The sequence below is a fragment of the Melanerpes formicivorus genome, unplaced genomic scaffold (genome assembly GCF_026170545.1).
Source record: "Melanerpes formicivorus ecotype bairdi unplaced genomic scaffold, bMelFor1.0.p_v2 SCAF_902, whole genome shotgun sequence".
NCBI classification, from domain to species: Eukaryota; Metazoa; Chordata; class Aves; order Piciformes; family Picidae; genus Melanerpes; species Melanerpes formicivorus.
The window spans coordinates 1-16430 of NW_027143254.1; the positions used below are offsets into that span (position 1 = coordinate 1).

The following is a 16430-nucleotide window of genomic DNA, read 5'->3' on the forward strand; positions in this document are numbered from 1 at the left end:
GGGGGGTTTGGGAGTCCTCTTGGTGTGTTTGGGGTGGCTGTTGGTGTGTTTGGGGCGCTGTTGGGGGTGTTGGGGCGCTGTTGGGGGTGCTGGGGTGCTGTTGGGGGTGTTTGGGCGCTGTTGGGGGTGCTGGGGGTGAGCTGGGGGGCTGAGCGTGCCCCCTGGCAGGGCGAGAAGCACCAGGGCTTCGACGTGCTGTACCACAACATGAAGCATGGGCAGCTCTCCACCAAGGAGCTGGCAGACTTCGTCCGTGAGAGGTACCCGGGGTGAGGGGGGGGAGGCACAGCAGGGCTTGGGGGGGGACACACGGCTGGGGGGCTGAGGCCCCCCCCAGGGTCGTTAAGGGTCTGTGTCCCACCCCCCGCCCCGGCCCTGCTGTCCCCACAGGGCTGCCATCGAGGAGAACTACGCCAAGGCCATGGTGAAGCTGTCGAAGATGGCAACCAACGGCACCCAGCTGGGGTCAGGGCCTGAGGGGCTGGGGAGCCCTGAGCTGGGAGAGGAGGAGAGGGAGGGGGGAGGAGGAGGAGAAGAGGGAGAAGGGGAGGGAGGGAGGGAGGAGAAGGAGAGGGAGGGAGGAGAGGGAGAAGGAGAGGGAGGGAGGGAGGAGAAGGAGAGGGAGGGAGGAGGAGAGGGAGAGGGAGTGAGGAGAGGGAGAAGGAGAAGGAGAGGGAGGGAGGAGAAGGAGAGGGAGGGAGGAGAAGGAGAGGGAGGGGGGAGAAGGAGAGGGAGAGAGGAGAAAGAGAGGGAGGGAGGAGAAAGAGAAGGGGAGGGAGGAGGAGAGGGAGGAGGAGGAGAAAGGGAGGGGGGAGAAGGAGAGGGAGGAGTAGAGGGGGAAGATGAGAAAGAGAGGGGAGGAGAAGGGGGGGGAGGAGAGGGGAGGCAAGAAGAAGAGGGAGGGAGGAGAGAGGGATTGGAGGAGAAGAGAGGGGTTGGAGGAGGAGGAGAGGGAGGAGGAGGAGGAAAAGGAGGGGAAGAAGAGGGAGGAGGAGGAGGAGAGGGAGGGTGTGTGGGTCGGTGCTGAGGCGGGGTCCCTGCGGCAGGACCTTCGCTCCGCTGTGGGAGGTGTTCCGCATCTCCTCGGACAAGCTGGCCCTGTGCCACCTGGAGCTGATGAGGAAGCTGCAGGACCTCATCAAGGAGATCTCTCGCTACGGGGAGGAGCAGGGCAGGGTGCACAAGAAGGTACCCGGGGGGCACGGCAGCCTCCCCCCGCAGCCCTCTGCCGGGAAGGAGCTGCGGGGGCTGGGAGGCGGCCGGGGAAGGGCCTCGAGGGTGAGCAGGGGACTGGAGCTGCTCTGCTGGGGGGCAGGGAGGGAGTCCCCCAGCTCCTGGTGCTGCTTGGCCACCCTAGAAGGATGGAGTCCCCCAGTTCTTAGTCTCTCTTGACCACCCTAGAAGGATGGAGTCCCCCAGCTCTTGGTCTCTCTTGACTGCCCTAGAAGGATGGAGTCCCCCAGCTCTTAGTTTCTGATCACCCTAGAAGGATGGAGTCCCCCAGCTCTTAGTCTCTCTTGACCACCCTAGAAGGATGGAGTCCCCCAGCTCTTAGTTTCTGATCACCCTAGAAGGATGGAGTCCCCCAGCTCCTGGTCCTGCTTGGCCACCCTAGAAGGTCACCCTCTTGCCACACTGCCCCTGGGGGTCATGGATGGAGTCTCCTCTGCTCTGAGGACAGGCTGAGAGAGTTGGGGTTGTGCAGTCTGGAGGGGAGAAGGCTCCAGGGAGACCTCATTGTGGCCTTCCAGGATCTGCAGGGGGCTGCAGGAAAGCTGGGGAGGGACTTTTTGGGGTGTCAGGGAAGGATAGGACTGGGGGGGATAGAGCAAAACTAGAAGTGGGGAGATTGAGATTGGCTGTGAGGATGAAGTTGTTCCCCAGGAGGGTGGTGAGAGCCTGGCACAGGCTGCCCAGGGAGGTGGTGGAAGCCTCCTGCCTGGAGGTGTTTGCAGCCAGGCTGGATGTGGCTGTGAGCAGCCTGCTGTGGTGTGAGGTTGTCCCCTGCCCATGGCAGGGGGTTGGAAGTGGCTGAGCCTTGAGCTCCCTTCCAACCTTAACTGTGATTCTCCCCTCCCCCCCCTTCCCTGTGTCCCCCCCCAGTCCAAGGAGGAGGTGTCAGGGACGCTGGAGGCTGTGCAGCTGCTGCAGGGGGTGGCCCAGCTGCTGCCCAAGTCCAAGGAGAGCTACCACAGCCGGTGCCAGGAGTACGAGCGGCTGCGCAAAGAGGGCACCAGCCAGAAGGAGATCGACAAGGTGAGGCCCCCTGGGGGGCACTCAGCTGGCTCCAGGCCCCACCACGGGGGGTCCTTAGTCCCCCCTAAGGTCACCCCTGTGCCCCCAAGGTGGTCCCAGTCCACCCCGAGATGGTCATGGTCCAACCCGTGAGGGTCTCTCTCCTCCCTCTCAGGTGGGCTCTGGGTCCTCTTGATGGGCCCTGTCCCCCCTGAGGTGATCTCTGTCCCCTTGAGGTGGTCTCTGTCCCCCCCTTTGGTGGTCTCTGTTCCCCTGAGATGGTCTCTGTCACCTCTTGATGGTCCTTGTTGCCCCCCAACATGATCTTAATTCACCCCACGCTGGTCCCCGTGCCCCACGCTGGTCCCCGTGCCCCACGCTGGTCCCTGTGCCCCACGCTGGTCCCTGTGACCCACATTGGTCCCTGTGCCCCACGCTGGTCCTTGTGCCCATGATGGTCCCTGTCCACCCCACGCTGGCCTCTGTGCCTGCTGGTGCCCGCTGGTGCCCGTGGCTGTCGGCTGATGCCCGCTGGGGTCCCGCAGGCAGAGCTGAAGTGGCGCAAGGCTGGCGAGGCCCTGAGGAGGGCAGTGGACAAATACAACTCTGCCAGGCAGGACTTCGAGCAGAGGATGCTGGACTCAGCCATGGTGGGCACTGCCAGGGTGTGGGTGCTGCCAGGGGTGTGGGCGCTGCCACGGCGTGGGTGCTGCCACCATGGGCAGCAGTGGGGGGCTCCTGCCCACCTCCCAGCAGTGCCAGTGTGTGGGCTGGGGATGGTGGCACCAGGGGCAGGATGGGTCTTGGGGGTGTGCCAGCCTGGCGGAGAACTGTTTGCTGGGCATGCTGGACTTTGGGGATGTGCCACCTTGACCAAACCCTCCCTATCCACCCATGCCAAGCCTTGGGGAGGTGCCACCTTGATTTAACCATCCCCACCTACCCATATCACCTTGCCTTAACCCTCCCAGCCTGCCCATATCACCTTGCCTTAACCCTCCCAGCCTGCCCAATGCCACCTTGCCTTACCCCTCCCTCCCTCCCCAATGCCTTCTTGCCTTACCCCTCTCTCCCTCCCCAATGCCACCTTGCCTTACCCCTCTCTCCCTCCCCAATGCCACCTTGCCCTACCCCTCTCTCCCTACCCAATGCTTCCTTGCCTTAACCCTCCCTGCCCAACGCCACCCTCGGGGGAGGTGCCACCTTGCCTTACCCCTCCCTATCTGCTCATGCCACCCCTGGGGGAGGTGCCACCTGGCCTCACCCGCTGGCTGTGCCCCTGCCCAGCGTTTCCAAGAGGTGGAGGAGGCTCACCTGCACCACATGAAAGGCCTCATCAGCTCCTACTCCCACTCGGTGGAGGACACCCACGTCCAGATCGGGCAGGTAGGAGCCTGGGGAGGAGGAGGTGACAACCCCCAGCTCTGTGTCTGTGTGTGTCCCCCCACCCTTCCACCCTAGGGTGGCATTGTGCCCACCCCCATGTCTGTCTTGGTGCCAGGTCCATGAGGAGTTCAAGCAGAACGTGGAGAACATTGGCACCGAGCTGCTGCTGAGGAGGTTTGCTGAGAGCAAGGGCACAGGGCGCGAGCGGCCAGGTGAGGCCTCGGGGGGAGCCCCCCAGCCCCCGGGGGGAGGTGAGGGGGGGCTGAGAGGGGGTGGCAGGAGTCAGAGGTTGGAGGTAAGGAGGCAGGGAGCAAGGGGCTGCAGGGAGCCTGGGAGGTGGGGTGCAGGGGTGAAGGGGCCGGAGACGCAGGGGCCAGGGATACAGGATGCAGGGATGTGGGGAGAGGAGGGGCCAGGGATGCAGGGACACAAGGGTGCAGGGATGCAGGATCCAGGGATGCAGGGACACAAGGGTGCAGGGATGGAGGATCCAGGGATGCAGGGACACAAGGGTGCAGAGATGGAGGATCCAGGGATGCAGGGACACAAGGGTGCAGGGATGCAGGATACAGAGATACAGGGACACAAGAGTCCAGGGATGTAGGGTCCAGGGATACAGGGACACAAGGGTGCAGGGATGCAGGATCCAGGGATGTAGGGACATGAGGATGCAGGGATGCAGGATACAGGGACACAAGGGTGCAGGGGTGTAGGATTCAGGGATGGAGGGGCCAGGGATACAGGGACACAAGGGTGCAGGGATGGAGGATCTAGGGATGTAGGGACATGAGGATCCAGGGATGCAGGATCCAGGGCTGCAGGGACAGAAGGGTCCAGGGCTGCAGGATGCAGGGATTCAGGATTCCAAGGACACAGGGATGTGGGGATGGAGGATCAGGGGATGTAGGGCTCCAGCCAGGCTCCTGAGCTGATCCCATTTTCCCATGGTAGGAGCCTTGGATTTCGAGGAGTACCGGCTGGCCCCAGTGCAGGAAGGCAAGTACGTCTGATCCCAGGAGCTCCCTGCTGGGCTGGGGCTGGGCTGGGCTGGAGGGAGGAGGAGGAGGGAGCTGGGGGCCTGCTCCAAAGCTCTGATCCCTTCCCTCTTCCTGCAATTCCCATTTCCAGGACCTAAAAGGAGCCGGAGTAAAGCATTCCGGATCCCCGGCTTGAGCCGTAAGGAGAGGGATCGTGATGCTGGGTGAGACATCCCACCCCTGCAGCCCTGCATCCTGCCTCCTGCAGCCCTGCATCCTGCCTCCTTCAGCCCTGCATCCTGCCTCCTTCAGCCCTGCATCCTGCCTCCTTCAGCCCTGCATCCTGCATCCTGCAGCCCTGCATCCTGCTTCCTTCAGCCCTGCAGCCCTGCTTCCTTCAGCCCTGCATCCTTCAGCCCTGCATCCTTCAGTCCTGCATCCTTGTAGCCCTGGATCCCCATATCCCTGCATTCCCCCCTGCCTGGATTCCTGCCTTCCTGGACTCCTGTCTTTCTTCACCCCCACATCCCTGGATCCTTGTCTCCCTGGTTCCTGAATCCCTGCATCCCTTGGCCTTGCACACCCACATCCCTGGATCCCTGCATCCTTGATCCTGACTCCCTGTGTCCCTTGAGCCTTCATCCCTGCATCCTTGCAGTCCTGTACCCCTCCATTCCTGGCTCCTTGTTGCTGCATCCTGTATCCCTCTGTCCCCACATCTCTGGATCTTAACATCCTTGATCCTGTGTCCCTGCTTCCCTGGGTCCTCTATCCCTGGATCCATTGATCATTGGTCCTGGATCCCTGTCTCCCTATCTGCTACCTTCCTGAATCCCTGCCTCCCTTGATCTTGATTCCCTGCACGCTTGCCTGCACCTCTGGATCCTGCATCCCTGAATCCTTGATGCTGTATCTCCCTGAACCCTGGACTCCCACATTCCTGCCTCCTTGCATCCTATATCCCCACATCCACTGACCGTTGGTCCTGTGTCCCTGAATCCTACCTCCCTTGATCCTGCATCCCCAAATCCTGGATCCCTGCATTCCAGGAGCCACTGATCTTTGGTCCTGGATCCCTGTCTCTCTGGACCCTACCTCCCTGCATCCCTGCACCCTTGCCTGCATCTCTGGTTCTCATATCCCTGTGTCCTTGCGTCTCTGGATCCTGTATCCCTGAATCCTTGATCCTGTATCCCTTTACCTTGGATCTCTGCATCCATTGATCCTGTATCCCTTTCTCCTTGGATCCCTGCATTCCAGCATCCATTGTTCTCTGATCCTGTATCACTTTCTCTTTGGATCCCAGCATCCATTGAGCTCTTATCCTCTATCCCTTTACCTTGGATCTCTGCATCCCTTGATCCTGCATCCCTCCCTCCCTGGATCCACACAACCCCCTTTGATCCTCCCTCCCCACCTCCCTCCATCCCCTAACCCCTGGATCCCTTCCTCCCTTCCCAACTTTGGGGATCCTAAGGCTCCCTCCTCTCTCCCCAGGGAATCCCCAGATGCCGAGCAGGTGAGTATCCAGGGCCTCCTCCTCCAGCCTTTGGGATTGGGGTTTTGATCCCTCCTGTGGGAATGCTGCAGGCTGCCACCCCCTGTCCCTGCAGGGCTGCCCGGAGGTGGACGAGGATGGCTTCACCGTGCGCCCCGACACCTCCCGCTGTATCCTGAGGGATTTGGGGGGGGGGGGATGGGGAGGGAGTTGGGGAGGGGGAGGGGGAAGATTTTCTGGGACTGAGGGAGGGCTGGCTGATTTTTTGGGGAGGGGGAGATGGATTCTTTGGGGGTATTGAGGGGAGGGGGTGGGTGAATATTGGGGTTGGGAAAGGGGGGGGATGGATGAGTTTGGGATTGGGAAAGGGGGGGATGGATGATTTTGGGGATTGAGGGAGGGAGGGATGGATGATTTTGGGGATGGAGGGAGGGGGGATGGATGATTTTGGGGATGGAGGGAGGAATGGATGAATTTGGGGATTGGGAAAGGGGTGATGGATGATTTGGGGAGGGGGAATGGATGACTGGGATGTAGGAAAGAGAGGGTGGGGGATTTGGGGGGGATTTGGGGAGGGGGAGATAGATTGTTTTGGGGATTTGGGATGGGGGAATGAATGATTTGGGGGATTTGGGATGGGGGAGTGGATGATTTGGGGGATTGAGGGGAGGGGGTGGATGAATTTTGGGGATTGGGAAAGGGGGGGATGGATGACTTTGGGATGTGGGAAAGAGAGGGTGGATGATTTGGGGAGGGGGGATGGTCTGATGTTGGGATTTGGGGAGGGGGCAGGCCGTCCAGTCGCGGGATGTTGCCTTGACGTGGGGGTGGGGGGTTCAGCGGAGGGGGAGCCCCGCGGCTGCTCCTCCAGCGACTCGGATTACGACGAGGAGGAGCCTCGCAAGTTCTACGTCCACATCAAACCGGTGCAGCCCCGGGAGGCGGCCGGCAGCGCCGAGGCCACCATGGAGCAGCTCAAGGCCACCGTGGGAAACCTCATCCTGCACCCCACGCTTGGGGTGAGCCTCAAAACGGACGGACGGACGGGGGGGGGAGAGGGAGGGGGAAGTGTGCAGGGCCCTCCACCCCCAACCAGGGATCCTGGTAGGGCCAGCTCTGACCCTCCCCTGTCCTCCGGTTCTCTTGCAGGGCACCGTCAAGCGACAGTCGTCCAGTAAGTGGCAGCCCCACGGCGGTCTCCGTGTCCCCTCTCCCCGGGGCTCCCTGTCCCCTCTCCCCGGGGCTCCCTGTCCCCTCTCCCCGGGGCTCCCTGTCCCCTCTCCCCGGGGCTCCCTGTCCCCTCTCCCCGGAGCTCCCTGTCCCTTCCCGGGCTCCATCCCGGGACTCTGTGACCCCCTGAGTTCTGTGTCCCCTTCTGGTCTTTACATCTCCCCCATCTTCAGTGACCCCCCCAGGGCTTCATGTCCTGCCAGCCTCTGTGTCCCCCTGTGGGGACTCTGTCCCCCCACATCCCCCTCGAGCTCTGTGTCCCCCGCCGAGCTCTGTGTCCCCTAACGCTCCCTGTCCTTGTCCCCACCCCTGACTCGGTGGCCCCACCCCTGACTCGGTGGCCCCTCCCGAGCTCTGTGGCCCCTCCCGAGCTCTGTGGCCCCTAACGCTGCCTGTCCCTGTCCGCCCCCCCCGCCAGGGCATGTGGCATCTCTGACCCCAGCCCCCAGCGATGCAGAGCCCGAGGGGTCGCTGGCAGCAGGTGAGGCTGTGCTGGGGTCGGGGTCGGTCCCAGGGGTGTGTCTGGGGGGTGTCCCCCTGGATGTGGGTGACAGTGGCTCTGCAGCCCCGGCCCCCCCCATCCAGCATGTCCCCCTCCCCTCGCAGGTGACAGTGGCGGCAGGGGGTGCCCAGCAGCGCAGGGTGAACAGGTACGGGGGCAGGGGGGGAGTGGGGGCTATGGGGTGATGCCGCCCCCCCCCCCAAAATCCTCTCGCGGGGGTGGGCACTGAGTTGTGTCCCCTCTGTCCCCCCCTGCAGCGGCCCTGGGAAAGCCCCTCCTGACCCCGTGCCCCCCGCTGCTCTCTTCGGGCCCCCCCTGGAGTCGGCGTTCGAGGCAGAGGACTTCCCGGGTGAGGGTTTTGGGGAGGAGGGACTGGGGGGCGACTTAACCCCCAGCCCTCCCTGCAGCGCTCTGATACTGGGGCTGGGGGTCGTGTGTCTGTCTTGTCTCTCTCTCTCTCTCCAGCCCCCCGTGCCTACGTCCTCACCTCTTCTTCCTCCCCCTTCTCCTCTTCCTCCCCGGAGAACGTGGAGGACTCCGGTTTGGATTCGCCCTCGCACCCCCCGCCCGGCCCCTCCCCGGATTCCAGACCCTGGAGCCCGCAGCCAGGGACACCTCAGAGCCCCCTCCCCAAGGCGGACCCTCCTCAAGCGCCCCCACCCCAGAGCACCAGCACCAGGGACCCCGGGGGCTGGGGGCCGCGGTGCCGCAGCCCCTCTGGCCGCCCCCCGGACCCCCCCAGCTTCGCCGTCTTCAGCGGCCACGGGGCCGGGGGGCTCTGGGAGGAGCTGGGGGCAGCCCCCCGATGGCCGCAGCCCAGCCCCCCGAGAAGTTCCCTCCCCAGACCCCTTCGGGGAGCCGTGGGTCAGAGCCCACAGCCCCAGCGGGGAGCAGCAGCCCCTGCCCAGACCTTCCTCCAACTCGGCTTCCTCCTCCTCCTCCTCCCCGGCCCCCCAAAGCGGGGGGGGAGTCCTCCAGTCCCTCCCCCTGGACCTGCCAAGGCTCAGGGACGTCAGCAGCTCCTGCACCTCAGCCTGAGTCTGGTGAGTGTGGGGGTGGCAGTAGCCCCCCCCCTTTAATTTTGCCCCCCATCCTCTTTAATTTTGCCCCCCCATAATACTGCCCCCCTTAATTTCGCCCCCCCCTCTTTAATTGTGTTTCCTCCACTCCCCTTTAATTTTGCCCTCCTTTAATTTCCCCCCCCCCAATCCCCCTGTAATTTTGCCCCCCCCCCCCGCCCCCCTTGAGCCCTACCAAACTCCTGGCACTGCTGGCCCCCACCTGGGACCCTCCCTGCCTGGGGGGAGGTTTCTCCCACGCTGGATCTTTCCCCTCCCCCTCCTCAGTGTCTCCCCCCCCCCCCATTTCTTTCCCCCCCCCCCAGATGCTCTCCCTGCCCACCCCGTGGCAGCCCCCCGGGAGGTCCCCCTGGTGGCCCCCCCGCGGCGTTCCCGCACCAAGAGGGCAGCAGCTGGCACGGCCGCGGGCAGCAACAGCGACCTGGTGGGTGGCATTTCGGGGAGGGAGGGCGGGGAGAAAGGGAAGGGGGTTGGACTGGGGGGGGAGGGGGAGCTATCCCCAAATAGTGGGGACCCCCCCAGACCCCCCCCATGACGCCACCTTGCTCTGCAGTCTCGCTCTCTGAGCCCCTCACCCTCCTGGAGCTGTGCCCCCTCGCACTCGGCCCCTGCCAGCCTGGGCGAGAGAGGCTTCTTCAGCGTGCCCCCCCCCGGCGCTCGGTGGGTACTGGGGGGGGCTGGGCAAGGGCGTGGGCTAGGCGGGGTCCCCACCCAGCTCCTCCCACTCACACCAGTAAGGCTCCACAGCTCTCCCAGTCCCTCCCAGTAACGCTCTGTCTAGATCCCAGTCCACCTCTGACCCTGCCCCGTCCAGCCCAGCTTATGTCCAACCTCTCCCAGGCCCTTCCAGTTAGGTCCCAGTGCCTCCCAGTCCCCGTCTAACCCATCCCAGTGCCTCCCAGTCCCTCTCTAACCCATCCCAGTGCCTCCCAGTCCCTCTCTAACCCATCCCAGTGCCTCCCAGTCCCTCTCTAACCCATCCCAGTGCCTCCCAGTCCCTCCCTAACCCATCCCAGTGCCTCCCAGTCCCTCTCTAACCCACCTCAGTGCCTCCCAGTCCCCGTCTAACCCATCCCAGTGCCTCCCAGTCCCCGTCTAACCCATCCCAGTGCCTCCCAGTCCCCGTCTAACCCATCCCAGTGCCTCCCAGTCCCTCTCTAACCCATCCCAGTGCCTCCCAGTCCCTCTCTAACCCATCTCAGTGCCTCCCAGTCCCCGTCTAACCCATCCCAGTGCCTCCCAGTCCCTCTCCAGTTCCTCTCTAGTTCCTTTCTAACCCATCCCAGTGTCTCCCAGTCCCCCTCTAACCCATCCCAGCCCTTTCCAGTCCCTTTCTATTTCCTCTCTAACCCATCCCAGTCCCTCTCTAGTTCCTCTCTAACCCATTCCAGTCCCTCTCCAGTGCCTCCCAGTCCCTCTTCAGTGACTCCCAGTCCCTCTCTAACCCATCCCAGTGACTCCCAGTCCCTCCCTAACCCATCCCAGTGTATCCCAGTCCCTCTTTAATCCATCCCAGTCCCTTCCAGTCCCTCTCTAGTTCCTCTCTAACCCATCCCAGTCCCTCTCCAGTGCCTCTCAGTCCCTCTCTAACCCATCCCGGTGCCTCCCAGTCCCTCTCTAACCCATCCCAGTCCCTCTCTAACCCATTTCAGTCCCTCCCAGTGCCTCCCAGTCCCTCTCTAACCCATCCCAGTCCCTCTCTAACCCATCCCAGTCCCTCTCTAACCCATCCCAGTCCTTCTCTAACCCATCCCAGTCCCTCCCAGTGCCTCCCAGTCCCTCTCCAATCCCTCCCAGTCCCTCTCTAACCCATCCCAGTGCCTCCCAGTCCTCCCCCAGCCCATCCCAGCCAAGCTCCAGCACTCAGTGGTGGGTCCTGGAGGGTGTGAGGGGGGGAGTGGGGTGGCTCCTGCAGGGAGTTTGGGGGTGCCATCCATGCTCTGTGCCCCCCCAGGGCTGTCTCGGGGTCCCAGCCCCGTGGTGCTGGGCTCCCAGGATGCACTGCCCGTGGCCACTGCCTTCACCGAGTACGTCCATGCCTACTTCAAGGGGCAGGACACCGACAGGTACTGGGGGGGGTGCCAAGAGGGGTGCCAGGGGGGGGTGCCAGGGCCTCCTCTGCTGGGGTTACAGCATCAGTGGGGAAGGGAGGAGCAGCTGATGGCATCCAGCTGGCCTTGGGCAAAGCCTTGGGCACTGCCCAGGGTGTGATGTCCTGGTCACTCAAGTTGGCACAGCGTCAGCGTGGCCCAAGGAGGGGTTTGGAGCAGGTCCAGGGAAGGGCAACCAAGCTGGGGAAGGGTCTGGAGAGCAGAAGGTGTTCCTGGAGGTGCTCAAGGCCAGGCTGGATGAGGCCCTGAGCAGCCTGGGCAGGTGGGAGGGGTCCCTGCCCGTGGCAGGGAGGTTGGCACTGGATGGCCTCCGAGGTCCCTTCCAACCCCATTGCCCTGACCCTGCTGACCTCCCTCCCCCCTGCCTTGGGCCTGTCCCCAGCAGCTGCCTGGTGAAGGTGACAGGGGAGCTGACCATGTCCTTCCCTGCTGGCATCCTGAGGGTCTTCAGTGGCAGCCTGGCACCCCCAGTGCTCAGCTTCCGCCTGCTCAACGCCGCTGCCATCCAGCACTTCCTGCCCAACGCCGACCTGCTCTACAGGTGTGGGCACCTGCTGCCAGCCTGCCCTGCCAGCTGCCTCCAGAGGGCAGGGGGGGCCTGGGCAGGGGGCTGGCAGTGGTGGGGAGATGGTCTCAGGGGATGGGCTTGTGCCTGGGTGCAGTGGAGGACGACAGGAGATGCCAGGGGGGCACAAGAGTCCTAGGAGGTGGTGGGTGCCATGGTAGGGCACAGGAGATGCCAGGGGGGCACAAGAGTCCTAGGAGGTGGTGGATACCATGGGTGCAATAATGGGGATCTGGTCTTGGGGTACAGGAGGTGCCAGGCTGGCACTGGCACCCTGGGAGGGGGCAGTGGGTGAGGCGCTGAGTACCAGGGGCTGTGGAGCATCCTAGGAGCTGGGTACTGGGGGGTGCCAGGTTTCCCGGGGGTGCCCTGGCACCACTGCTTCTCTGCCCCCAGTGACCCCTCCCAGAGTGACCCCAGCACCAGGGACTTCTGGCTGAACATGGCAGCCCTGACCGGGCACCTGCAGAGGCAAGCGGAGCAGTGCCCAGCTGCCTCCTACTACAACGTGGCACTGCTCAAGTACCAGGTGAGGCCCAGCCAGGGGGCAAGGAGCCTGCCCTGCTCTGCCCACACCAGCTCTGGGCATCCCCAGTACGGGCAGGAGATGGAGGAACAACCTCCCTAGGCTCAGGCAGAGGAACCTCAGGAGGCTCAGGCAGGGCAAGGGGAAGGTCCTGCAGCTGGGGAAGGATAACCTCCTGCAGCAGCACAGCCCAAGGGGGAAGCTGCTGGGGAGCAGCTGCAGGGAGAAGGAGCTGGCAGTGCTGGGGGGCAAGAAGGTGCCCAGGAGCCAGCAAGGTGCCCTGGTGGCCAGGAAGGCCTCAGTGGTGTCCTGGGGGGCATGGGGATGAGTGTGGGCAGCAGGGCCAGGGAGGGTCTCCTCCTCCTCTGCTCTGCCCTGGTGAGGCCACAGCTGGAGGGCTGGGAGCAGGTCTGGGCTCCCCAGAGAGACTGGAGAGAGTCCAGGGGAGGCTGTGAGGATGATGAAGGTCCTGGAGCAGCTCTGTGAGGAGCAAAGGCTGAGAGCCTGGAGGAGAGCAGCCCCAGAGGGGAGCTGAGCAATGCTCAGCAAGAGCTGAAGGAGCTGTGGGGGGCAAGAGGCTGGGGCCAGACTCTGCTGAGTGGTGCCCAGGGACAGGGCAGGGGCACAAAGTGTCAGGCAGGAGGTTGGAGCTGAGCAGGAGGAGAAAGTTGTTTGGTTTGAGGCTGCTGGAGGCCTGGAGCAGGCTGCCCAGAGAGGTTGTGGAGTCTCCTGGGGTGGAGAGTGCTGGGACCAGCTCTAGGAGTCCCAACAGAAAAGAAACAGAGACCTGCTGGGGAGGGTCCAGAGGAGGCCACCAAGATGCTCAGGGCTGCAGACCCTCTGCTGTGGGGACAGGCTGGGAGGGTTGGGGCTGTGCAGCCTGGAGAGGGCTCCAGGGAGACCTCAGAGCTGCACTGCAATATCTGCAGAGGAGCTGCAGGCAGGCTGGGGAGGGACTGCTCAGAAGGGGCTGTGGGGATAGGACCAAGGGCAATGGTTTGGAGCTGGAGCAGGGCAGGGTTAGGTTGGAGCTCAGGAGGAAGTTCTGCACAGGGAGGGTTGGGAGAGCCTGGCACAGGCTGCCCAGGGAGGTGTTTGGGGCTCCATCCCTGGAGCCATTCAGGCTCAGCCTGGCTGTGTCCCTGTGCAGCCTGCTCTGGCTGGAGCTCTCCCTGCTGCCTGCAGGGGCTTGGCCAAGCTGCCCTTGGAGCCTCCCTCCCAACCTGCTGCACTCTGACTGCTGCCAGGGAGGCAAAACATCCTCCCTGGGGAGAGCCTGGCACAGGTTGCCGAGGGAGGTGGCGGAGGCTCCATCCCTGGAGCCATTCAAGCTGCAGTTTGCTGTGTCCCTGCGCAGCCTGCTCCGGCTGGAGCTGTCCCTGCTGCCTGGGGGGGGGTTGGGCGGTGTGCCCTGGGAGGGTCCCTTGCGAGCTGCCGCTCCGGGGCGGCTCTGTCGCCGCAGTTCTCCCGGCTGGGCCCCGGCTGGGCGCCGCTGCGGCTCTGCGTGCGCTGGGACTGCTCCCCGGGCGCCACCCGAGTCAGCGTCGACTACGGCTACAACGCTGCCGCCCTGGCACTGCCCGTGCCCCTCGCCAACGTCCACGTCCTGCTGCCCGTGGATGAGCCTGTGGCCAACCTGCGCCTGCAGCCGGCCGCCAGCTGGTAACCGCGGGGCTGGGCGGGGGCACCGCGGGGCTGGCACCGCGGGGGTGGGGGTGGCACACGGGGCTGGAGATGGCACCACGGGGGTAGGGGTGGCACACGGGGCTGGAGATGGCACCATGGGAGTGGCACACGGAGAGCGGCACACGGGACTGGGGGTGGTACCACAGGGGTTGGGGTGGCACACGGGGCTGGAGATGGCACCACGGGGGTGGCACACGGAGAGCGGCACACGGGACTGGGGGTGGGACCCAGGGCTGGGGGTGGGACCCGGCTGTGGAAGTGGCACCGCGGGGCTGGAGACGGCACATAGAGGTGGAGCGCTGGGCTCGGAGTGGCAGAGGGAGGTGGGACACGGGGCTGGAGGTGGGACATGGTTGCTGGGGGTGGCACACGGAGAGTGGCACACGGGCCCGGGACCAGGGGCTGGAGGTGGCACCCGGAGGTGGAACATGGGGCTGGAGGTTGGTCATGGGGCTGGGGGTGGCACTCGGAGGTGGCACCTGGGGGTGGAAGTGAGGAGGGTTTGGGGGTGTCATTGGCACTGGGGACGTGCCCATGTCCTGGCAGGAACCTGGAGGAGAAGAGGCTGCTCTGGAGGCTGCTGGACATCCCTGGTGCCCCGGGGCAGGGAGGTGAGGCTGTGCCCGCTCCGGAGGGCACCTGTAGGGGGGTGGGGAGGAGCTGAATCTGGGCACAGCCCCATCCCAACCCTTCTGCTGCCCCCTGGCAGGCTGTGGCCGGCTCTCTGCCAGCTGGGAGCCCCTCTGCGGGCCCAGCAAGCCCAGCCCGGTGGCAGCGCAGTTCAGCAGCGAGGGCAGCACCCTGTCGGGCGTGGAGGTGGAGCTGGCCGGCGCCGGGTACCGAATGTCCCTGGTCAAGAAGAGGTTTGCTACAGGTAGGGCTGGAAGGGGCTTTGGGGGGACGGGGACCCCTTCCCCCCAGCCCTGAGGGGGCGGATGCAGTGCAGGGTTCCCTCCCCCATCCCCTCACAGTCCCTTCCTCGGGGTGCCCAGGGTCCTACTCCTGCTCTTTAGAGTCCAAGGGAGGGCAGGGGACCCTCCTCACCCCTTGGGGGGAGGGGCGGGACCGGGGGCTCCTCTCTGCTTGCCATGGCCCTGGGGTGGCTGAAGTCCCTTTCCTGGGGGGCACAAAGTCCATTCCTCACTCCTTGGGATGCCCAGGGCCCATTCCTTTCTCCCTGGGGTGCCCAGGGTCCCTTATTTAGGGTGCCCAGGGTCCTTTCCCTTCTCCTTGAGGTGCCCAGGCTCCCTTGTTTAAGGTGCCCAGGGTCCCTTCCCTTCTCCTCGGGGTGCCCAGGGTCCCTTCTTCAGCCTGTGTGGGTTCCCTTCCCTGCCCCCCGTGCCCTCAGGGTGGCCGAGGTCCTTTTCCCAGAGGGTGCCCAGGGTCCATTCCCTGCTCCCCATGACCCTACCACCCCACACTGCCACTTCCCCATCCCCCCCCACGCCGGGCGGTGCCCCCCAGCGCTGCCCAGCCCGGAGAGGGGTGAGGGCAGCCCGGTTCGGTGCCAGCATCCAGCCCTTGCCACTCAGCGGTGCCCATCCCCCCGCTGGCCAGGCGCTGCCCATCCTGGCGACCTTTCTCCTTCCTCCCCAGGCATCTACCTGGCAGGGTCCTGAGCCACCCTCCCCGCAGGACCCTCTGAGCCCCCTCCCCACCCCCGCGTGGGGGGGGGCTTCCCCCTTTGGTTGTGTGAACTGGAAACACTGGATGGAGGCCGGCTGGGGAGGGGGGTGGCACCGGGGGGGAGGAGGACGAGAGGGTGGGAGCACCCTTCCCCCTCCTCTTCCTCTTCTTCCTCCTCCTCTTCCTCTCCCTCACTCCGTGGCTGTGTCGTCTCCTGCTGCCCCGGGCGGGGGGGGTTCGGGTCAGGTCCCCCCCCATCCCTGTCCCCCCCTGTGCTGTTCAGGGAGCAGGAGCTGCTGTGCCCCCCCCCCAGCCCTGTCCCCTCCTGTGCTGTGCAGGGAGCAGGAGCTGCTGTGCCCCCCCCCAGCCCTGTCCCCCCCTGTGCTGTGCAGGGAGCAGGAGCTGCTGTGCCCCCCCCAGCCCTGTCCCCCCCTGTGCTGTGCAGGGAGCAGGAGCTGCTGTGCCCCCCCCCCAGCCCTGTCCCCCCCCTGTGCTGTGCAGGGAGCAGGAGCTGCTGTGCCCCCCCCCCCAGCCCTGTCCCCCCCCTGTGCTGTGCAGGGAGCAGGAGCTGCTGTGCCCCCCCCAGCCCTGTCCCCCCCTGTGCTGTGCAGGGAGCAGGAGCTGCTGTGCCCCCCCCCCAGCCCTGTCCCCTCCTGTGCTGTGCAGGGAGCAGGAGCTGCTGTGCCCCCCCCAGCCCTGTCCCCCCCTGTGCTGTGCAGGGAGCAGGAGCTGCTGTGCCCCCCCCCAGCCCTGTCCCCTCCTGTGCTGTGCAGGGAGCAGGAGCTGCTGTGCCCCCCCCCAGCCCTGTCCCCCCCCTGTGCTGTGCAGGGAGCAGGAGCTGCTGTGCCCCCCCCCAGCCCTGTCCCCCCCTGTGCTGTGCAGGGAGCAGGAGCTGCTGTGCCCCCCCCAGCCCTGTCCCCCCCTGTGCTGTGCAGGGAGCAGGAGCTGCTCTTTTATTAAACATTTTATTTTCTATTCATTGTCTATTCATTGTTCTTCCTTGCACCCC

At 64.9% G+C, this 16430-nt stretch overlaps 1 protein-coding gene across 1 annotated transcript; it reads left to right on the forward strand.

Annotated features, from left to right (window-relative positions):
* The first annotated feature begins 141 nt into the window (after window positions 1-141).
* On the forward strand, window positions 142-16396 carry FCHO1 (FCH and mu domain containing endocytic adaptor 1). The gene is given in 28 exon segments (XM_068170940.1): window positions 142-260; window positions 391-465; window positions 1047-1188; window positions 2104-2256; window positions 2781-2885; window positions 3523-3621; window positions 3737-3833; window positions 4573-4617; window positions 4750-4822; window positions 6096-6117; window positions 6212-6266; window positions 6937-7115; window positions 7246-7270; window positions 7745-7844; window positions 7892-7968; window positions 8079-8177; window positions 8294-8627; window positions 8629-8788; window positions 8790-8871; window positions 9213-9331; window positions 9461-9557; window positions 10853-10973; window positions 11404-11559; window positions 11980-12112; window positions 13572-13771; window positions 14342-14406; window positions 14505-14669; window positions 15392-16396. Coding segments are annotated over 28 exon segments (3054 nt in total). The 5' UTR covers window positions 142-207; the 3' UTR covers window positions 15415-16396.
* Window positions 16397-16430: the final 34 nt, after the last annotated feature.